We start from the raw sequence: 24,471 nt of genomic DNA, 5'->3' as shown, positions 1-24,471 counted from the left end.
AACCCTCTCTTTGCCATTGATAAAGCACTGCAGTAACCATGACTTTTTCCCTTCACCTAGGCCCCTCTGAGCTTGGGAATGGAAGACTAATATGGTGATCAGATAGAGATTACCTTGCAGGTAGTGCACTGCACGGCCAGTAAGCCACCAGGCTATTTCAACTAAGAGGTTTTTAATTCTGTAATGTTTTCTTTTTAGGGCATTCACTATTACCTATACTTAAGGACCTTTGTTTTCAGTTTTTATTTTATTTTGTCTGGGAAATTTCAGTGACAGAACAAAAAAAGTCAGTAAAAAAATAACTTTGATAAAGTAGGAGAAAAATCATTGGAAGTTATTTTTCCACTGATTTCTTTTTTAACACTGAAATTCCTAGGCAAGTTTAAATAAAAACCGAAAATGAAGGTCCCTACCCATACTATACCATCATATAGTTTCTCTAAAAAGTGTGGTCTCTGGATAAAAAAAAATTGCCTTGGATAATTTTGTATCTCAGGTATGAATGGGTTGTTTTTTTTCTATGGGATGCAAAGTTACCCCAAGCCCATTTTAATGATTTGAGTAACTTTTATTTCCCTAGTACAATTTCTGTCTATAAGAATGTTTGGGTAAGTTTGACCAAATTTGCAAATGTAATACAACTCTAGGTGCATTGAATGTCCATTCACACCTGTTCAGGTTTCCTTGGTAACTTTCATTTTGACAATAAGGTCATGTGGCAGTAGCAGAGTAATGGACAAGCCTGCTGTCCTCCTTAACATTTGGACAATGCTTGTGGAGTAATTAGGAATTTCAGTGTTTCAGGTGTCTACTTTACAGTGGATGAGCAACTTATGGCTTTCAGGGGGTGTTTGTCCTTCAGACAGTATTGGGGCAATTCTTATATCTGCTTGGATTGTTGTAAAGTCTGTAGGTACTTTTACCTGTGGATTTTGCAGCAGTTCTCAAATGGAAAGTACAGTTTAATGGGTAAAAACCCAGCACTCGCATACATGGAAATAAATGTTTTGTATAGAGTAAATAAACATCGGCATTTGATTCCTGAGATAAGTTAGTCAGTGACATAACTGAAAACCTCAGTCCTGTCCAGATGAAAACTATTAACAAATATAGGAATAACTCCAAAACAAAAGAAGCCCTGGTACAATGATGAATTAAGAAACACTAAACAAGAAAATTAGAGAAACAATGGAGGAAATGACCATTTGTGGAATCCTTAGAAAAATATAAATCCTTCCTTACAAAAATACCATACACTAACCAATAAAGAGAAAAAATATTTCTATGCTAAACAAATTCACGGAGTTTTATTTAATTCCAAACTGCTTTTGAGACTGTTAAACATTTAATTAAAGACCAGACATCATCCATCTCAAGAAACTATAACTTCACAAAGGCCTCTTGCAATGAATATGCCACCGCACTCATAGACAAAATCAATAAGTTGAAAAAAAAAATTTCACAAGCAGTTCTCCAACAAAAACACCTGAAAATTCAAATGACATTAAGTGGTCTATATTCGAGAGTATCGAAACTGGAAATAAGTGAAATCATTGCTAAAATTAAACCTGCCACTCGCTCAATACCAGCCAGTTCCTTGAAACAAGTATACCATGTTATCACTCCGACAATCATAACCTTAACTAATCATTCACTATCAGAAGGATTTATACCACACTGATTAAAACAAGCAGTGATAAAGCCGATCCTAAAAATAAGACTGGTAGAACTGATAATTGGGACAACTATCTTCCAATATCCAACTTGTCATTTCTAGCAAAAGTTCTTGAGAAAGCAGTTTATCCCAACTTGTAAATCACCTGGAAGATCAAAATATTCTCTACCCAAATCAATTTGGATTTAGGAAACATCACTCAACTGAAACATTACTCCTGTCATTAATTGATTCAGTTTTATAAGGGCTTAACACGGATGAATCTTATTGCCTTGTGCTACATAAGAACATAAGAAATTGCCATGCTGGGTCAGATCAAGGTCCATCAAGCCTAGCATCCTGTTTCCAACAGAGACCAAACCTGGCAATTACCCAAACACTAAGAAGATCCCATGCCACTGATGCAATTAATAGCAGTGGCTATTCCCTAAGTAAATTTAATTAATAGCAGTTTCCTAGCGTGTAGCCAGATGGACTCAGAACGAATGGGTATAGTATGCTCGTGCTAGCAGTTGGAGACGGATCTGACGTCAGCACGGGTATATATACCCCCACAGGAAGCTTAGCAACTCAGTAATTTCCATCTCCAAAGCAGTTTGGATAGCCTGCACGCTCGCTGAGCGTGTTTCCAATCTACTTTCTACTTTCTATATTCTTCTTACTAAATTTCTTCAGGTACATCGAGCCCCGCACTCCTGCGGTGATACCCTTGGGGTCCCTCCCCCAGTTGAGTTTCCCGGGGTGATTTCCACGATCCCCCGGAGGTTTAAGGCCTCAGTCCGGTGGCCGAATCGCGGCAGGGACGTAGCCCCCGGGCGAGAAGGGCCCTGGCGTGGCGAAAGAGGCGCTTCGGTCCCGGCGTGGACGAGGCAGCGGGTGCATTTCCTCAAGCGTGGCGGTGAAGGTATTTCCCCTCTTCCCCCGCAGCCGGAGACCGCCTGGGTTCGAACCGGGAAGCGCCGAGGATCAGGTAAGGCGTACATCTCTTACTTTTCGGTCTCCGAGGAACTAGGATCGGCGACGTTGTCTGCATGTGGCACGCAGTGGAGGTCACCATTTTGTCTGCCTTGTTCAGATATTGAGCGCCCATGATAGGCGCCTGTCTATGCTTAAGCACATATGGGATATCCCGTGAGTGTATATTATTGTGCGTATATTGCTGACCGCAGACTAAGGAGCGCATATTGGATAGCATTGAGCATATGTTGCTAATCGCATACTAATGATAGCATATTGGTTATCATTGAGAGTATATTGCTGCCGCATATTATTGAGCGCCTGTTGTATTAAACGTATATTGCTGCCGCATATTATTAAGCAAAATCAAAAAATCCACATACACAGGAAGTAACTAGTAATAACTATATCAAAAACTATGCTGAAACAATATGAGTGGATAAGCTCAAAGAGACCTCATATTTAAATGCCAACAGGCTAAGCTAATGTAAGCTTTTCATAGCATTCAATTATTTTTTAATCATTGGTCTCAATGGGCTGGACGTGAAGGGCGCAGAAAGCTGCCCGTTTATGCACATTGAACCTGTGAGTACTTGCAAGACGGATTGCTCGCACGCTTAAATCCGAAAGTGTACTTATCTTGCTTCTTATCCGTCACTGAGCCTTGAATAGATGTTGACAGGAGTGGTAAACTCCGACATTGCCCCAACACTAAGTGTTTCGGAGTGGACCACCTCCTTCAGGGGGCCGGGTACCACTAGGACTGGCTCTGTTGATATCCGGGAAGCCTTAGCATACTAAGGATGAAATAAATGCAAGAGACATGTGCATAAAAATACCAACTCAGTTTTTAAAGAATGGCGCCGGAGGACGGGGGAACACTTACTGATGCAAGAATGATTATTAGTGTAGCAGCATCGATAGTGTTTCATTTTCACTCTGTAAATGCAACACAATGCAAGTCTATGAAAATTTGAGCTCAAAAATAATTCTTATATAGAAAGTGAATACCCTGTTCTTCACATGATACTGACTTTGACAATGCTGGGCTGAAGACAGCGCGCTCGGCCGTGAGACATCTATCGGCGGCGGTAATAAAAAAAGAACGCTGACCTTTAAAGCGGCTGAAAAAGCGCCAATTCTATGTATGTGTCCATAAATGGGTATATACGTCATGGGGGATGCCATACACGGGAAGTGACGTCGGCAGACGCAATATTAAATTTCTCTCTATTGAAGGGCTGCCCCAGGACTCGCCAAAAAAGGACATCTACGTCACTGGCGATATCTTATTAAAAAGGGAACAAGTTGAAATCTCCGAGACTATCAATAAAAGGTTCTCAGGAGGAGCATATACCCACGGTTTAAATGAGTGTACCACTCAATTTTCTCATTTAAACTGTGTGGTTCCACCGATTTTGAGCCGATGAATCCATTGGTGTTCCTTGAAATTCAAAATGGAAATCCTGTCCCCGCCTCTCCATGATGGAATCACTTGTTCAATAATAAGCCACTGAAGTTGTTCAAAAGTGTGCTGATGTGTGGCACAATGTTGTACAATGGGTGCTTTGAAATCCAAATTTTTCATACGGCTCCGATGTTCCGTGAGACGGGTTCTAATTTTCCGTTTGGTTCTGCCCACGTATACCTTTTGGCATGGGCACACAAGTCCATAGATGACAAAGTCAGAATTGCAATGGACGGAGTATCTGCGTGTGATTCGCGTCTGAGTATTGGGATCTTGCCTTATGATCCCTGTTATGGCTTGAGCACAAAAACTGCAATGGCCACACTGTGTTTGATCCGGGGGTCCAGAGATACAATCACCCTCCCTGGGTAGCACGAACCACCTGTTGTTTGATGTTGGTACCCCAACCTTCCATCCCTCTAAGGACATTGGGGGTGCTGGAGATGATCCCTACGATACATGGACTGATTCATCCCAGGATAACCGCTGACTTACCATCACCACCCTCTCCTACTGAAAGCAGGAAGCGTTCCCCTCCAGAGGACTTGTCTTTCATTAATTTTATGAAGGAAATGTCTGAAGTAGTTCCTTTTCAACTTCAGACAGAACAAGATGATAGACATCAGATGATGGAGCTTCTTCAATTTTTAGATGCTCCTAAAGAAGTCACATCTATCCCCATCCATGATGTCCTTCTGGATCTTCTGAAAAGAAATTGGGAACATCCTGGTTCAGTGGCACCAGTAAATCGAAAGGCAGACACCATATACCTAGTCCAATCAACTCCAGGTTTCCAGAAATCCCAATTGGATCACCATTCAGTGGTGGTTGAGTCAGCCCATGCTGATTGTGTTCCATTAAACTGCCTTTCTGTATGTTCTGTGATTTAGATCTTTTGAATAATTTCCACTATTTTTCCCAGCACTGAAGTCAGGCTCACTGGTCTATAGTTTCCAGGATCACCCTGGAGCCCTTTTTAAATATTAGGGTTACGTTGGCCACTCTTCAGTGTTCAGGCACAATGGATGATTGTAATGATAGGTTTCAACTTTTAACAAATAAATCAGAAATTTCATTTTTTAGTTCCTTCAGAACCCTTGGGTACATACCATCTGGTCCAGGTGATTTGCTACTCTTTAATTTAACAATCTGGCCTACTACATCTTCCAGGTTCACCGTGATTTATTTCATTTCCGGAACTGGTATCTTCCCAGCATCCTTATTTAAACATAGAAGCAAAGAATGTAGTCTTTCTACAATGGCCTTATCTTCCCTAAGACCCTTTAACCCCTCTGTCATCTAGTGGTCTAACATATACTCCCTCACAGGTTTCTTGCTTTAGATATATTTAAAAGTTTCCGAGACTTCCGGCTGGTGCTTCAATCCATCATCCTATCGAAAGTTGATTACTGCAACTCCCTCCTCCTCTGGCTCCCTGCAATCGCCATTAAACCCCTGCAGATGGTCAGAACGCCGCCGCCAGGATTCTCACCAGCTCAAACAAAAGAGCACATCACTCCCATCCTTCAGAAACTCCACTGGTTACCCATCAACTTTAGGATTCTTTTCAAAGTCCTCAGGATGATCCACAAGGACATTCACATCTGTCCCCTTAAGCTAAGCATCCAGCTACGTCCACACACATCGGACAGACCTATCAGAAGAGCCTAAAAAGGCACTCTCTATGCCCCCCTGCTAAAACCTCCTTAAGGAAGCGAGCCTTATCCACAGCGGGTCCCACCCTCTGGAATACTCTTCCCCCGGATCTCCGACAAGAACTCTGCCATCAGACATTCAAAAAAAAACTTAAAACTTGGCTCTTCAGTCAAGTCTTTACCGGAGAATTAAGCGCTCTCTGAAGTTGCCTCCAGACTAGGTCATGCCGGCACGCTCCAATTAGTCCTCCCAGCCCTCTTCAGGGGCCCCCCTTTTCAAACCTAGCCTACACTTCTGCCCCCTTCATGTTCCTGCCACCCCTTATAGTTCCTCCCCTTATGGCATCCCAGTCCTGTTTGATTTTAATTCCATTATCCTACCTGCTCAAGTTAACCTTGACCACAATGATCCTGCAAACTACAGACCCATATCTAATCTACCTTTTATCTCCAAAATCATGGAGAAGGTGGTCAACACCCAACTCACAGAATTCCTAGAAGAGAACAATATTTTACACCCCGCCCAATATGGCTTTCGCCAAGATCGCAGCACCGAAAAACTCCTACTCGCCATAACAGATACTATCCTTAAGGGCATGGACCACAGCCAATCCTACATCCTTGCCCTTCTAGATATCTCAGCCGCATTTGATACTGTGAACCATCAAATCCTACTATCACGCTTATCCGAGATAGGCATATCAAACACAGCCCTATCGTGGTTCTCCTCTTACCTAGATCATAGAATGTACCTAGTCAAACTCGATGACTTCGAATCCGCTCACATTCCCCTCACGCAGGGCGTCCCACAAGGCTCCTCCCTATCATCCACCCTCTTCAATATTTACTTACTCCCACTCTGCCACTTACTCTCTAAACTAGGACTGAAATTTTTCCTATACGCAGACGACGTACAAAATATTGATTCCCATTCGAAAATCCCTCAACGAAACCCTGCAGTACTGGGAAACTTGTCTGACCTCTATCAACTCACTCCTCTCCAATCTCCACCTTGCACTCAACACCTCCAAAACTGAAATCCTTATCCTAACAAATCAATCCTCCGACTCGATCCACCATATGATCCAAAACGCCTCACAAGCTCAATCCCTACCACATTGCGTCAGAGACTTAGGAGTTTACCTAGACAACCAACACTAAACTTGGAAATCCCACATTAAATCACTGCTAAAAGGAGGCTTTTTCAAACTCCAAACCCTCAAAAAACTGAAGCCCCTCCTCCACGCCCATGATTTCCGCACCGTTATGCAAACCACCATGTTATCCAAACTCTATTATTGCAACGCCCTTTTCTTAGGCCTCCCAGCCTCTACTACAAACCTCTGCAAATCCTCCAAAACGCTATGGCACGTTATCCTAACAAACACAAGAAACATCCGATCATATCACCCCCATACTACAAAATCTCCACTGGCTCCCCATTGCATTCCGCTCCCAATACAAAACACTTACCATCCTACATAACACTCTATACCAAAAAACAGCCTCCCCCTGGCTTGAAGACATGCCTCAATTCGGCAATCGAACCGCCCCACCAGAAACGCCCTCGCCGGCACCCTCCAAACCCCCTCACTCAAAATTGGGCACCTCACCGCCACCAGGGAAAGAGCCTTCTCTATCGCGGGGCCCCTCCCTCTGGAACTCCCTCCCGGCCAAACTCCGCCTAGAACCATCCCTGAGCCACTTCAAAAAAGGAATAAAAACATGGCTGTTTAAACAGGCCTACCCCAACTCCTCTCAACCCTAGGCCCTCCCACGCATGCAGGATTCTGCATTCTATATTCAGCCCTTCCCACCTTTCCCACCTTTCCCACCCTGGTAACCCTTCCAGTACACCCCATACTCCCCCCCCCCCCCCCCCCCCCCCCCCCCCCCCCCCCTCTCCCCTCCATTAGCCTCTACAGCCTTCCCCTTCCCCGCTTTCCTTACCTTTTTAAATCCCTCCTTATCCTTACCCTCCTCTCTCGCATATATTCTCCCCCTTCTCTCTCCCCCCACCCCTCCCCCCAACTTTGTAAATAAGTTCACATATGTAATTTTAAATCCATATCTTTCCATTTTAAGTTATCCATGCTTGCTTTCTCTCTCTCTCGTACTTCGCCATTCACCTTGTTCTTTTTATCCAATTATTATCCAATATCTCCCAGTTAAACCCCCCTGTTCAATGTAATTTCCTTTCCTTTCTCAGTTAATTGTGAACCGACATAATGTGTCCTACGAATGCCGGTATATAAAAAATGTTAAATAAATAAATAAATAAATATTTATCCTGTAACTCAGATATCACTTCACAGCCCAAGGCTCTCCCTTAACTAGCTCCTCTAGTTGTGAGCCCTCCACCTAACACTCAACAGCCTCCTAGTCCTCCTGGTGCATTACTTGATTGTAACATAATTTTTTCCCGTCGATAGCAGGATGAATTAGCCATGCTGTCATGGGATCTGTCAATCAGGCCCGGGAGGCGGAGCTTGTCAAAGCAGATTACAGAGCTTTGCTCTCTGCGGCTGCGCATATGTTCCCGCGCAGGAAAGTAACGGACTCTCCTCAGTCTATTTTTTCCACGAGCGGGATCGCACGCGGAGCTGTTCTCTCCTCAGCATTTAAAATAAATAAAATAAAATAAAATGTCACAATGACAGGGTTTTTAACCCTGTCATTGTGACAAGGTCGGTCACGGATGGACACGACAGAGGTTTCACATCACAATCGGGAAGATTGTGACTTTTGCTCTAGGAAGTCATCCAGAGCATTAAACAAGGGCCTATAGGCTTCAGGAACTTTTGCCTTAAACGAGCCATCGGAGGCTCATTCATCGCCTGGCCCAATAACTTAATGGCTCCAACAAAAAAGAGAACTTGTCGTCGGATCCTCAATCCTCCACTTTGGAGGTAAGGAGAGTGCAAAACGACGAAGGCCAATGGAGTTTAAAAATCCGCAGTGCCTATAGAGCCGCAAACGTACCATATCGGCGCCGGAACACCTTGGCGCCGACACCTTCAGCGCCTAAGACGCCGTATGCGCACAAAAAACTATCTGTGTCGGAAGAAGCGCACGCCGCAGAAGAAGCCACCGTGCAGACTAAATACGCGCACGGCGCTGTTGAACACGGCGCCGTTGAATCTGCGTGTACGGCGCCGACTCAACTGAAGTTATGCGCATGGCGCCGAAGACATCGGCGCAGATAACCCCTGCGCGCACAGGAGTAGAAAGATATGCGCATAACTCTGCATCTGCGCATAAATCTGCTCCTCCGCATAAATCTACACCCGCGCATACATAGACATCATGCGCAATAAATCTATATCCGCGCATAAATCTACATTCGCGCATGAACTATATCCGCGCATGAACTTATATCCGCGCATGAACTTATATCCGCGCATAAATCTATATCCGCGCATAAATCTACATCTGCGCAAGAACTTAAATCCACGCATAAATATAATCCGCGCATAGATCTAAATCTGTGCATAAAAGGCATAATTACCTCAGGAATTAAAGAATGAGTGAGAAGGATGTTACCCTTCACAAGCTCTTCTTCTAGAGCTGATATTACAGAACTTTCATCAAGTAGAAATCATACAGATTCATCGTCTAACGATTACCATAAGCACTCACGACACTCTCACCATAAAAAATGGACAAAGAGAAAGTGCTACATGGGAAATAAGTCCTTTGACTTCTAAATCATCTCATAGACTACCTTCTAATACCTTCTCAAAAGAGAGGTAATACAGGTTGTTTTCCTCTAACACTTCTACAGATTCAGAAGATTCGAGGAACATATCAATCAAAATACAAAGCGACAGAAAGGTACCTAATTCCTCATCTCAAAATAACTCAATGCACCTTAAAGCAGGTATCTCACAAGAATCAGAAGATCGTATGACAATGCCCCCTCATACAAGAGGGGCATTTTATCAATTGTCTCAGTCTTAGTAGGTTTTTATGAAAGCTTCGGTCATCATTCAAAGTGACTATTGTTGATGACAGTTCTCCGGAACATAAAACACAGCTTAAAAGAGAACCGCTGACATCTCCCATAATAAACCTACCAGCCTTGACAACTCAGACACAGGATACATCTTTGATTCTCCTTTAATTTAAACATTCCCATCATCATCTACGGGATTTCTGTCTGATCCGCAGGAACAACCTCAGGAACCATACTCCCCTCCAGAAGACCTTACATACCCAAAATCCCTAGAAAATTGGTTGTTATACTGCATCTAGAGGTCCAAAAAGCAGACCCTAGACCAGAGACCCTTGGTCTTCAAAAGTTTTTTTGCTGCTCTAGGGGAAACAACATCTCTTCTACCACAAGAGATTTATTTTATTTATTTAAAGAATTTATATACCGGGGTTCCTGTATAGTATACATATCACCCCGGTTTACAAGGAACCAAAACTATCGCTAAGAAACCGTAACTATCGCTTCATTTAGCGGTTTACATTGAACATTTAGCGGTTTACATTGAACATAGTTAATTTGAGAAAACATAAATAAACATAAATAAACATAAAATAGTTAATTGAGAAAGGTATATAATATAAGCTGGGGAAGATACGGAGGATATGAAATGCCTTTTTTCTTGCTCATTAGTTCTATGGGAAAGCTTGTTCGAACAACCAAGTCTTAAGTTTCTTTTAAATGTAGCGTGGCACGGTTCAAGGCGAAGGTCCGGAGGGAGCGAGTTCCAGAGAGAAGGGCCCGCTGTGGATAGAGCACGTTTCCTCAGGGAGGATTTCGCCTGTTGTGTGGTTAGTCTGTACTGATATGCGCTTCTAGTTGGTTTCACTGATGTGTGTAGCTGAATTTGAAATGTTAAATTGAGTGGAGCGATATTATGTAAGGCCTTATGTATCATCATTAAGGACTTGAATTGGATCCTGTATTTTATCGGGAGCCAGTGTAGATGATGCAGGATTGGGGTGATATGGTCTCTTTTTTTGGCATTTGAGAGAATTCTTGCCGAGGCATTCAGGACCATCTGAAGTGGTTTTGTGGTGCAAGCTGGTAGGCCAAGGAGGAGAGAGTTACAGTAGTCCAGTTTTGGGAGTATGATGGCTTGTAGAACCATGCGGAAATCTCTGTACAGAAGGAGTGGTTTTAGTTTCTTTAAGGTTTGTAGTTTAAAGAAACATTCTTTTGTTGTGTTATTGACGAATTTGTTGAAGCTGAATCCACCGTCTAAGATGACTCCCAGGTCCTTTACTTGTTGAGAAAAGGTATCCGGACTTTGGTTGGCGTTCGGAGGAGTGGATGGGACATAGTTTTCCGGTGCTATAATGAGGATTTCAGTTTTGTTTGTGTTTAAGACTAGGTTGAGGCTGGTGAGAAGGTTGTTGATAGCTGCGAGACATTTACTCCAGTGTGACATGGCTTTGTGTAGTGTGTCCTCTATAGGGATGAGGATTTGTATGTCATCTGCATATAGGAAGTGTATAAGCTTGAGGTTGGTGAGTAATTGGCAGAGAGGGAGAAGATATATATTGAAGAGAGTCGGGGAGAGGGATGAACCTTGCGGAACTCCCCTTTTAGATTCGATGGCACGAGACTCTTTGTTATTTATCCTGACCTTGTATGATCTGTCCTCCAAAAAGATTGAACCAGTTGAACGCTGCTCCTGTAATGCCAATGTCCGTTAGGCGTTGCAGGAGGCACGGGTGGTTTACAGTATCGAACGCTGAAGAGAGATCCAGGAGAGCGAGGGAGGCAAGGTTGGCCTTTTTCTAGATTAAAGATAATGGTGTCTGATAGTGAGGCTAATAGCGATTCTGTGTTCCTAGTCTTACGAAAACCAAATTGGTTTGGGGTGAGGATGTTATTTTCTTCAAGAAAGTCTGAAAGTTGTTTGTTAACCACTTTTTCCATAGTTTTGGCTAACATAGGGAGGTTTGCTATAGGTCTGAAGTTGGCTGGATCTGAGGTGGGAAGGTTGGGTTTTTTGAGGAGCGGTTTGAGCATGGCTAACTTGAGTTGGTTGGGAACTTGACCTTGAGTGAGAGAGCAGTTGATGATGTCTGCAACAGGTTTGGCTATGGTGTTGGTGATCATACTCAGGGTGTTTGAAGGGATATGGTCCGATGGGTGAGAGGAAGGTTTTATTTTTTTGAGAATGTTCTCTATTTCTAAAGTAGATGTGGGATCAAACTTGTCCAGCACTGATGGGGTTGTGTTGGGTTGTAAGGTGGTTTGAGTGCAATGATTGTTGGGCGGTTGAGTGCGGAGGCTGTTGATCTGTTGTGTCCAAAGATTGTTGAGCGGTTGAGTGAGCTGATTGTTGAATGTGGTTTGGAAGTGTAGCTGCTCCTTTGAGGGGGGCTAGGAGTGATGTGATTTTGTTGTCGAAGAAGGCAGCTAGTTCATTCGCTTTGTTGAGAGCTTGGTCGTCTGGAATGGTAGGCGCAGGAGGTTTAGTAAGGGTAGAAACGTATGAGAAAAGTGCTCTTGAATCAAATATGAGGTGGTGGATCTTTTTGGAGAAGAATTCTCTCTTGGTTTTGTTGATGTCATTTCTGTATGAGTTGAGGCACTCTTTGTAGATGAGGAGGGTGGTTGAAGATGGGTTTCTTCGCCAATTTTGTTCCTTGGATCTCAATTCATGTTTGCGTTTTTTCAGCTCAGGAGTGAACCAAGGTTTCCTGTTGTCTTTGTTAGGGTTGATATATTTAGTCGTCATGGGGCACATTTGGTCTGCAACCTTTTTTAGTGATGTTGGTCCATGAAGAATTCGCTGAGTTGGCGTTGGAGAGGTCCAGATGCACTAGTTCCTTGGCCAGTTGTTCACTGAGTTGGTCTCCAGAGCATTGTTTCCTGATGGAGATGGCTATTGATTGTGTGGATTGCGGGGAGATCTCCTTTATTTCTAACACCGATGTTATGATTCTGTGGTCTGTCCATGGTACTGGAAGGCAAGTGGGGATGTTGTGTGTTGTGATTCCCTCGTTTATGAAGATAAGGTCCAACGTATGACCTGCTTTGTGGGTTGGTTCTGTCACAATCTGTCTAAAACCCATATTGCTGAGCGAGGCGAGAAGAGTTTTACAGTTGGTGGATTGAGGTTGGACATCTACGTGGAGGTTAAAATCTCCCATGAGTATGGTAGGATTACTGGAGTTTAGGTGTTTTGCTGTGAGTTCTATGATTGATGATGGGTCTGATTCCAGTATTCCAGGAGGGGCATAAATTAAACCAATTGTCAGGTGTTTCGATTTGAAGAGCGCAAATTCGATGTTTGATAGGTTATTTGAGGTCTGCAAAGCCAGACCTAGTGATTTTTTGGCTGCAAGGAGAAGTCCACCTCCTCTTTTTTTGTGTCTGGGTATGGAGAGAAGATCGTATGCCTGGATGGGTAGCTGATTTATTAGAGCGGTGTCGGTGGGTGAGATCCTGCATTCAGTCTTATAAAGTTCTGGGATACGCCTTATGCAATTGCAGCCGTTTCCAGGATAACAGACACAAAATTTCGGAAAAAAAAAAAAAAATCACTGTACACTCTACTACAATTACCTCACGCTTCAATTGTACTAGAGTCGGAGATGCAAAGATTCAAGAAAACAGTCGCATTCTTCTTACCCACCAGGGAAAGACAACAAATATTTAAATGAGTTTGGCAGAAAAATGTACCATAACTCTATGTTGATTGCACGAATTATGCAACATCAGTTCTACATGGTATCATACCTATATGACTGCATGCAAGCTATAAAGGATATACATTCCTCAATGGCGGATCAGATACCTCAGCCTCTTCATAACATGAAAGAGTGCTCTCGACACCCTTTGAGCTCAATCTATGAAACACATGAAACATCATCCAGGGCATCAGCTATAGCCATTGCAGCCCGCAGACTAGCATGGTTACGTTCAAGTTTAATACGTAAAAACTTGCACGAGAAACTAACAATCCTCCCATGTACAGGAGTTAACCTGTTCGGAGAAGGATTCCAGGACGCAGTAAGTAAATTCAAAGAAGAAGCTCTAGCACTACAATCATTAAGATCACATCCCACTTATTCGACCACACGTCGTTATATGGGATCTACTCGTAGGCAGTCATATGCCAGAAGACCCTATAGATCTTATCAATCTTTCGTACCCAACCATACCCTTCCTACCAGCGTCCTCCTCCACAACACAATACATCAAACCACTGTAGAGGTAAACCATGTAACCAGACACAGCAGGCACAACAGCAGACTACTGCAGCACAAGCAACTTCATCTTTTTGTTACTCAGCCACTACCACAACATCAAGCTCCTCTAGGCAGAATTCATTCTTGCCTGGAAGCTGGGGAAAGAGTAACATCAGATCAATGGGTTTTTGGAGATAGTACGTCATGGTTACCAACTCCAAATTGTCACAAAACCCATATTGCTTCATCTGTCCACACTCAAGATTCACAATTCCCAGCCACAGCTGGGGGAAGAAATAGCTTTGCTTTGCAAACAACAAGCAATTCGACAAATTCACCCATGCTCAATTCAGCAGCATTTTATTCCCCAAACTTTCTCATACCCAAGGAGTCGAGGGGCCTTCGCCCCATACTAGACCTAAGGGAACTGAACAAATTTTTCACAAAGGAGAAATTCAAAATGGTGTTGTTGAAGTCAATTCTTCCTCTCATTCAAACCAGCGATTGGATGTGCTCCTTCAACTTGAAAGATGCTTACACACACATTCCAATCAATCCATCCTCGTGGCGTTACCTGTGTTTTCGCTACGGACATCAACACTACCAGTACAAAGTTCTTCCCTTTGGAATATCTGATACCCCAGGGTATTCACCAAATCCATGATAGTGGTAGTGGCTCATCTCAGTAAACAAGGTATAATCATCTTTCCATATCTGGGTGATTGCCTCATAAGCCTGCCAACTCCAAACATCTTACTACATCCCCTCTATTGGGAGATACACTGTGTACAAGAACTAAGACTGGTGATCAAAATTCAAAATCACACCTACAACTAACACAACAGTTACACTTCATGGCCGCATGCCTGGACGCTACGTGCAACAGAGCATACCTCCAGATGACAGAATATCACACTTCCGTCACCTTCTATATACCTGAACCATACTCAGACACCATCAGCGAGACAAGTCCTGATAGTCCTGGGCCACATGGCGGCGATTTTCACGGTTCCAACACCAGGCTACACATGAGACGCCTACAATGGGGACAAAAATGCCAATGGAAACAGCATTCACAAACATTGACGCAGAAGGTATCACTGACCGCCAAAATGAGAAAAGATATAACATGGTGGCTCCTAGACTCCACCCTGTCCAAAGAAGCATTGTTCAGCCCCCATCCTCACAACGCAGTACTAACCACAGATGGGACTCACAAGGGCCGGGGTGCACACCTCGAGATGTACGAAACACAAGGGTTATGGACAATCTCGGAACAGAATCTGCAAAGAAATTTATTGGAAGTCAGAGCGTTTCGCAATGCATTACCAGTATTCCAAGGCTACCTGCAAGGACGCAGGGTCATGATCTACACGGACAACCAAGTAGCGATGTTTTACATCAACAAACAAGGAGGGTCCGGTTCATGGTCCCTTTGCAAGGAGACCCTGATAATGTTCGAACATGCTCACCGAAATTCCATACATCTTCAAGCAACTTACCTACCGGGAGTTGCAAACACAAGAGCGGACAGACTAAGCCACATCTTTCACCCTCACGAATGGACACTCAACACAGAATTAGCCCAAGACATATTTCTGCAGTGGGGGACACCTTCGATAGATCTCTTTGCAACAGAGATCAATGCTCAGGTTCCCAAATTCTGCTCGATAAGACCAAGTCAATTCAGGATCGCTCAAGATGCCTTCCTCATTCCGTGGACGACAGGCCTTTTGTATGCCTTTCCTTCCATACCTCTCATAACAAGAACAATTCAGAAGTGTATAGCGGACAAAGCTCAACTGATACTCATAGCCCCGGCATGGCCAAGGCAACCATGGTACAGTTTCCTGCTTCGACTATCCATCAGAGATCCAATTCCATTACCGAATCGACAAGATCTTCTCTGCCAAGATCAGGGAACACTTCTACATCCGCTACACTCATCTCTACACTTGACAGCGTGGAGATTGAGAGTCTCCTTCTAACGGAACAAGGAGTTTCCACTTCAGCACAACTCATTTTGTTAGAATCAAGGAAAATCTCAACCAGGAAAAATTATAGCTATAAATGGAAACGTTATTCTTCTTGGTGCATGTCCAAAGGTGTACCACCATTGGACTGCTCACCGGAGTTCCTTATTGATTATCTTCATACACTATATGTAGCTGATCTAGCAACATCATCCATCAGAGTTCACCTCAGCGCCATAGGCGCCTATCATAGACCAATCAATGAGATGCCTATATCCAATCACCCTTTACTGACTCGTTTCATGAAGGGATTAACTCACCTTCGTCCTCCAATCTCTAAACCTCCAGTTCCATGGAACCTCAACATAGTTCTAGAACAGCTCATGCTTTCCCCATTTGAACCATGGACTCAGCGCACATTAAATACCTCACATGGAAGGTGGTATTCCTAGTTGCAGTAACAACAGCACGAAGAGTTAGTGAGTTGCAGGCTTTGGTCCATTATCTTCCATACTTGCAGTTTCATCACCAGAAGGTAGTTCTCCGAACTCATCCATCCTTCCTACCGAAAGTAGTTACTCCATTCCATCTTAATCAGACAATGGAATTACCAACTTTTTTCCCTCAACCGCACGCAAACGATAGGGAAAAACTACTGCATACACTAGATTGTAAAAGAGCTTTAACACATTACAAAGAGAGAACAAACTCGGACTCCCGTGTTTCTCAACTCTTTGTTTCCTTCAACCCGAAGGCACCTGGCTTGCCAGTCGCTAAACACACCATCTCCAGCTGGATAGCGCAGTGCATCAAATTCTGCTATGACAAACAGAATTTAAAATTACATTCTACTCCTAAAGCTCACCAAGTTAGAGCAGTAGCAACCTCCTTGGCACACTTGAAGAATGTGCAACCCATAGACATTTGCAAGGCAGCTACATGGTCATCACTGCATACCTTCACATCTCATTACTGCCTTGACCAACAAGCAGCCACTGATGCGAAGATAGGGCAAGCAATACTGCAATCTCTATCCTCCAACAAACGGTGACTGCCACACTGCCAAAGATCACGTGCAAAACATATATCATAAATAACATGATCGGGAGTTTGGGACTCCCATGACAGCATGGCTAATTCAGCCCTGCTATCGACTGGAAAAAGCAAGTTTGCTTACCGTAAACGATGTTTCCGTAGATAGCAGGATGAATTAGCCATGCTGACCCACCCTCCTCCCTGGCAGTCACCAAGTCTTCGACTATAATACAGCTTAATCACAGACTGAGGAGATTCCGTTACTTTCCTGCGCGGGAACATATGCGCAGCCGCAGAGAGCAAAGCTCTGTAATCTGCTTTGACAAGCTCCGCCTCCCGGGCCTGATTGACAGATCCCATAACAGCATGGCTAATTCATCCTGCTATCTACGGAAACATCATTTACGGTAAGCAATTTGCTTTTATCTGCTCTGAAGTTACTTATTTCTGTACCAAAGTTATCTACTTGATTTAATTGTTCCGCGTTTTAAATGTAAATGTTCCTTGTATCGCCCCAAGTGACTGTTTTGTTTTCAATGTAAACCGGTGTGATCTGTATTCCATACAGGAACGTCGGTATGGAATAAATCAAAATAAATAAATAATTGTGAAAAACTGAGCTTGAGATATGCTTTGGTTGTGCTAAATAACAATCCCCACCGCCTTCCTCCAAGTGGTCATCTCAGACCAATTCAGGCATAGAAGCTATGACAGTCATGGTATTTCTCTTTTAAATTGGTGAGAAACTGCTCCAGATACTGTTTCTTTACTTGTCCACAGAAATATTTTTACTTTAACTCCAGAAGAACTTAAGATTACTCTTTTTTTTTTTTTTTCCCCCCCCCACTTATTTCACAGAAATTTTTAGAAAGTCATATTCAGTCAGAATGATATTAAAAAGCTGAAATAGAACTTTAAGACTTTGTTTTAAATATGGAGTACTTTTATCTGTACTGTTAATGTTTCATATGTTAAGTATTTATCAAGTACTTGACCTGAATCTCTTATATGCTGATTTAAGATTTAGAAATTACAACTTTTTACTTCTACTTTTTCAGATTAAATAAGATTATGAATCAGGTATCCATTCAACGGAAGAAGCAGTTTGTAGAAAGAATGCACAGTTACTGGTTATTAAAAAGACTGTCTAGGAATGGTGTCCCCCTCTTAAGAAGGCTGCAATCCAGTTTGCAGACACAGAGAAGCACTCAACAGGTATGTGAAATATTTTATTCAGATAGAACAGAAATTTGGGGGTCTTTTTAAGGAAATATATTAGAGTTCACAAACTAAATTTCAGCATGAAAACTGAAGGAACAGAATATTACAGTCTACTGAACAAAGTTCCTGCTGTCACAGAGTTTTGCTTCAATTTGCTAGCTTGGAGTCCAATATGAATAAAGAATGTTTGCTGAACCTCAGCACATATTTTCTTTAATCACATGCTAAAGAGTTAATGCCCGATGCAGTAATTAAGCTAATGATATGTTAATGCATCTAGAGTTTACAAAAGCATGCTAACCCAAAAATGTGTGTACAAAGATGCTTAGTGTCCATAAAATATGGTTTATACACAATAAATTTGATTTCTCTACAGTGCATAAGTAAAATCTACTATGTTTACAGCTAAATGCTACTGTAAAAATCAAAAAGCAATTGGAAAAGGTCAGCAGTCAGTGAAAAAAAGATAATGGCTCTGTATCACTCCATGGTGCAATTTCATCTTGAGTATTGTGTTCAGTTCTGGTCACCATATCTCAAGAAAGATATAGCAGAATTAGAAAAGGTACAGAGAAGGGCGACCATAAAGGGGATGAAACAATTCCCCTATGAAAGGCTACATAGGTTAGGACTCTTCAGCTTGGAGAAACGTCTGTTGAGGGGGGAGATATGTTAGAAGTCTATAGAACGAGTAAACAATCAGTTTACTCTTTCGAAAAATACAAAAACCAGGGAACACACAATGAAGTTACTGGGTAATACATTTAAAACTAATAAGAGAGAATATATATTTTTTTTACAAATTACATAATTTAAGCTCTGGAATTCGTTGCCGGAGGATGTGGTAAAAGCTATTAGTATAGCTGCATTTAAAAAGGGTTTGGACAAATTCCTGGAGGAAAAGTCCATTAACAATTATTAAGGTAGAGTTACAGAAATCCACTGCTTATCATTGGGATAAACAGCTTGGAATCTTATCTACATCTTGGGATCCTGCCAGGTACTTGTGACCTGGCTTAGCCACTGTTGGAAACAGGGTGCCTGGCTTGATGGACCCTTGGTCTGACCCAGTATGGCAAGCCTTATGGTTTTTATGTTCTGTGTTCTTATGATCCAATTTTTGGAATCCTCCCTGGATGAGGATTCAAGTGAAGCTACTTTCTTGATAATATTTGCTGTAGAGTCTGATCTAATTTTGAGAATTCTCAGTCGACAAGCAGGGCTGAAGATGGTGCTGAATGGGACCCTTTTCTCTTGCTTAGTAAAGTTGTTTACTACTGAGCATGTGCCAGGGTTCCTGCACGTGCATTGCCTTGTTAGCCCCTCAGTCTTTTTTTTTTTTTTTGTCCGAACCTCCATTTAGACATGACCTTCTCTTTTAGCATTCTTTCTTGCTCTGCTTTTTAATTTGGTTTGCTGCTTTGACAGCCCCTCAACAGTGCTTAAATAAAAAAAAAAGTACAGATGTCTGGTGCAAAGAAGGCCACGACCAGTGGCTTCAAGGACTGTGACCATAAAACATTCATTTAATCTTTCTTTTTTGGAAGTATTGTAAACCGCTTTGGTCGGCATTTAATGTTGGTAAAATGGTATATAAAACCATTAAATAAATAAATAAATTATGGATAGATGTGTCTGCCTTTGGGGCATTGCATGATGTCCGAGGTTGCAGCAAGTGCGCCAGGATGACCCCAAAGGCACATAAGATCCGGCTTGACAAATTGGAGCGCCTCTTCGAGCTGGAGAGAACCGATCCATCGGCATCAGAGATATTTGCAAGGAGGGACCTCAGAGCTACACTGATGGACACCGAGCCTTTGACGTTGGCAGGGCTGTCTGTTTTGTCAAGGTCGTCTGCTGAAAGGGTCGCCGGAGACTGGCCGTTGTCGGGCTCCTCCAGGTTGAGGATGTCTGTCAGGTTCCTCGTCATCGACCTTTGCTCCTCTGGAGGAGATGGATCTGAGGGGAAATAATCAGAAACATAGTCGGAGACCATGGATGAGTCATCCCCCCAGGGGTTACAGGTGCCTTCATCCCCACTGTCATCGACTGGGGACAGGACCCTGGGAGCTCGTCCTTTGCCCAGAGGTTGCAGGCACCTACAGAACTGGATGTGGGGCCCCGGTGCGCCTTTGCTGACCTAGGGGGGAGCTGCTTCATCCGAGGATCTGGCAATGACAACAGATCGGCAGGAGGAGGCGGTGATGCCCCAGAGAGCTGGGCTGGGTTGGTCATATGATGAGCGCATCCAGGGATTTCAGCAGTGGCTCGAGGAACGCCGATGCCATGCATCGCCTTCTCAGCGGTCAGCTGCATTTGCCTATCCAGTTCCTCCTTGAACATCACCAATGCCAACACAGGCTGGGACGGAGTATGTGTAAAGAAGATAACTTTGCATTTATCTAAAATAGATCTCAGAAAATAAAACAACCTGAGAGTAGATGTCTTCATACTTTTTATGGTTTATAGGAATTTTATTGTGGTAGTAAAACCCACAATTCTTTGTTTAGCATAGAAAAATCTTTTTTTGTTTAAATGCCTTAAGCATGCCTAAGCCAGCTTTTCTAATTTGCAGTGTGTTTTTAAAAGTATAATCTAAATATCCAGCATAAGAGAATAACTAGCCAGACCTTACATATGTTTGACAGCATGGAGACATCTGGACAATCTTTGTGCAGGTCCAGCTGGCTTTATTTTATCCAAGGTCTGGACTCTGAGCTGTTAACCAACAGGGAGTCAGTTACACCTATGGCTTATGCAGCACACAGGCTCATGACTTTCGCATAGCCCAGAGATGGCAGGTCAGCACCGCTTACAGGCAGGAAAAAGGAACAGATGGGAGCTTGCCATACAGGGGAACAGACAAATGTGCAAGGTGGACTTAGTAAGTTGCAGACTGGAACCCCAGTCCTTTGTCTTTACCCCTTTTTTAAAAATACTTTGTGGCAAATGCATAGGATCCAAAAGTAGATACTGCGATTGTATATTCTTCAGTCAATTAGTATAAGATTGATGGGCTTCAGAAGCTGCTGCTTTTTAGTAGGCATATTCACACTTTGTTCATATGAACAGTGAAGACACCTAATTAACCAGACTGGGTTTCTCAAATAGATACAAAGTTTGTCAAGGCCATGGATCTCGGGCCAGCTAATTATAAAGTGATGAAAGATGTCCAGTTATTTTAGCAATACCAATTTTCATCTCTGTGCAGGTTTACAGCATCAGTTTGGAGTTCAGCTTCTATTTTGTTTGGTTCAAATCATCCTTTCAGCATGACCAGACTAGTCTCTACAGTGAGCCTGCTCACATTGCAGGGATGCAAGAATATTTTTTTGCATGCTGCTCAGTTAAATATTTTGAAGAGTAGGGCTGTTCTGATACTGTCTCCCCCCCATTTTCCCAGGGTTGCTGATTATATTGTTGAATTTTGAAATGGGCATGTATTATGTCTGATTATTCTCTTTTGATTTTAACTACCTGAAGGAGCTGGGTAGCTTCACCCATCGCAGTGTCAGCATTGCTTGCCATCTGCGGGGCAGTTTGAAAAGGGCTTTGGGGAGTTTAAGGTTGAATCCTTGTTGTTTTGGATCAAGCACATTGCACGTTACTTACCCATTAGATCTTCCTTTGAGTTGACGTCCCATCTCAAATTTATTGAGACTTCCCGAGGCGATTTCAGTGGTCCCTCAGAACTGTGCCTTAGACCAGTAGCTGGTTTTTCAGCCTTCGTGGACTTAACTGCTTAAGCAGCTGAAAGGCAATGGGTACAGGAAGCCGAGCATGGTGGTGATGGCAGATGTCCTCTCCCCCCACAGCCGGAGACAGTCTTTGTGCTCAGCCAGGTAAGGCTGAGCTTTATAAGTTTCTTTTAATTAAAAAAAAAAAAAAAAATTGTTGCAGAGACAGTGAAGGAGAGTTCTGCTAGGGCTTCCTTCCTCCCGGTCTCCGTGCTCAGCTCGCCGTTCTGACGTTCATCCTGCTCTGGGAGGTCAAGGGACATGGGCAGCCTGAGGGGTTGAGCATCCTCCATTGGCCAGGCACCGCTTTAAGGTTTCTTGCATGCCATGAGGTAAGCCTCAATAGCTTTTCACGCGCTTCTTAAGCTGCTCTCTACAGGATTGTCAGTTCAATGTGTGCATCTGACTGTGCGTCCATTTTTTCTGGACTTCTAGTTGGTCTTTGCTGTGTGTCCAAGCTCATGCTTCTTTATGCATCAAAGTTAAGTGGTTTTTTTTTTTTTTGTGTGCACCTGTCCTTTGAGCTGCGTTTATTCTACAGATGCCTAGGTAACCATCCCCTAGACACAATTAACACGTTAACGCTTAAACAGTGTATTGAACCAATTAGCGCAACCTTATTAGCGATAGTTAACCAATCTCTTACCGAGGGAAATATGCCAACCCCATTGAAAAATGCAGTCGTGAAACCAATCTTGAAAAAATCAAACTTAGATCCTTCTATTTTAACTAACTATAGATCTATTTCTAATTTATCTTTTTTAGCAAAGCTAATTGAGAAAGTGGTAAACCGACAATTAAGTGAACATTTGGAAAACAATGAGATTCTTTATACATCGCAGCATGGTTTCCGGAAATTATTCAGTACCGAGGCATTGTTATTATCTTTAACAGATTTGGTCCTTAGAGGATTTGATAGAGGTCAAAGCTTTATTCTTGTATTGCTAGATCTTTCGGCGGCATTCTACACAAGTAGATCATAACATTCTTCTTCAGAGACTTCATGATATTGGTTTAGAAAACACCACTCTAAAATGGTTCAAATCATTTCTAGAGAACAGGACCTTTACCATTAAGATAAAAAATACCATGTCAAATAAGATAAGATTAACAACTGGTGTCCCACAGGGTTCGGCATTATCAGCCACCCTGTTTAACGTATATGTACTGCCTTTATGTCACTTATTAACAGGCCTTGGTTTGACCTATTATATTTATGCTGATGACATCCAGCTATTAATCCCAATAGAAAGTAATCTTGAATCAAGCTTTAAAATGGTAAATATGTATTTGAAAATTATTGGCCAATTACTTGTACAATTAAAACTGGTTTTAAATATTGACAAATCTGTTTTTATGATTCTAGATAGAAAAAATTTTAGTCAAGAAAAAAATTCAATTATACTAGATGATCAAACCCGTTTTAATTTAACTGATACCGCTAGAAATCTTGGCCTGATTTTCGATTATGAATTAAATTTTAAAGCTCACATATCCCAAAAAGTCAAAGAAGGTTTTAATAAATTAAGGCTTTTAAAACGTTTGAAACCGATACTTTCTCCATATAATTTTAGATACGTTTTACAGATGTTAGTGTTTTCAGGGCTTGATTATTGTAATTCAACAATGCTGGGACTTCCTAAATCCACTATTCGACCCCTTCAGGTAATCCAAAATGTTGCAGCAAGGATATTGACGAACACAAAGAAAAGTGAACATATTACACCAGTATTAAAATCATTGCACTGGCTGCCCGTGGAATTTAGAATTAAACACAAGACTCTCTGTATGATTCATAAGACAATACGGATTGGTTGAATACAACTATTAAATTACATTTACCTCAGTGAGACCTAAGATCATCTAACAAAGGCCTTTTATACCTACAGTCAGATCAGCACACCTGAGCGAAGTCAGAGAAAGGGCCATTTCAGTAGCCGGCCCAAAGCTTTGGAATAGTCTGCCATTAAATTTGAGAATGCAAGATAATCTGAAGAAGTTTAAAAAAGATCTTAAAACATGGTGTTTTTTACAAGCATACAGAGATAACGCCCATGAGTTCTTATAAATCGATAGCAGCTTTTATGGTCTTTTATTTCTAACTTTACTTATGCTAATTTAGTTTTTAAATAGTTAAAATTATTTTATTTTTATTGATGTTTTATTGTATTTATTTTCTGTTTTCTTAACTGTCTTAAATTAATTTATTATGTAAACCGTTAAGATAGAACTTGTTGTTCTGGGCAACGGTATATAAAAATTGCATAAATAAATAAAAAATAAATAGGTATGGGATGCCTAGCATTGTGACTCCTGACTATAGGATGCCTAAGTGTCGGGCGCCCAGGTGTTGGACACCTATAATTTTTGAATGTTCATTCAAAAACAAAAACCAGCTAGACACATGCCTCTGGCCACCGTTCAGTGTTCTGTTGGCTATAATGGCACCTATTCCTAAGAAGCCTAAGCACTTTTCCTTTTGCGCTGCCTGTTTTATTAGGGCATGTCAGCAAGGAGTGCCCGCTAATTTGTGCCAGCACTGTTTGGAGGCTCAGGGAGTTTTATTCTCTTCTGGTTTCACTAAGCATGG

General features: G+C 42.3%; 1 protein-coding gene across 11 annotated transcripts in view; it reads left to right on the top strand.

Annotated features, from left to right (window-relative positions):
- BRD1 (bromodomain containing 1) overlaps positions 1-24,471 on the top strand; it is a 569,207-nt gene that overhangs the window by 160,519 nt on the left and 384,217 nt on the right. For all 11 annotated transcript variants that reach the window (XR_003858664.1, XR_003858665.1, XR_003858666.1 and 8 more), the window contains exon 3: positions 17,982-18,138. Coding sequence is in view for 8 of the 11 variants with exons in the window: in XM_029616229.1 (XP_029472089.1) it covers positions 17,982-18,138 (157 nt within the window). In the remaining 3 variants the exon portion in view is untranslated. The remainder of the gene's footprint in view (positions 1-17,981; positions 18,139-24,471) is intronic.

The sequence above is a fragment of the Rhinatrema bivittatum genome, chromosome 9 (genome assembly GCF_901001135.1).
Source record: "Rhinatrema bivittatum chromosome 9, aRhiBiv1.1, whole genome shotgun sequence".
In the NCBI taxonomy this organism is placed as follows: Eukaryota; Metazoa; Chordata; class Amphibia; order Gymnophiona; family Rhinatrematidae; genus Rhinatrema; species Rhinatrema bivittatum.
This window is presented reverse-complemented; position numbering and strand designations above follow the sequence as displayed.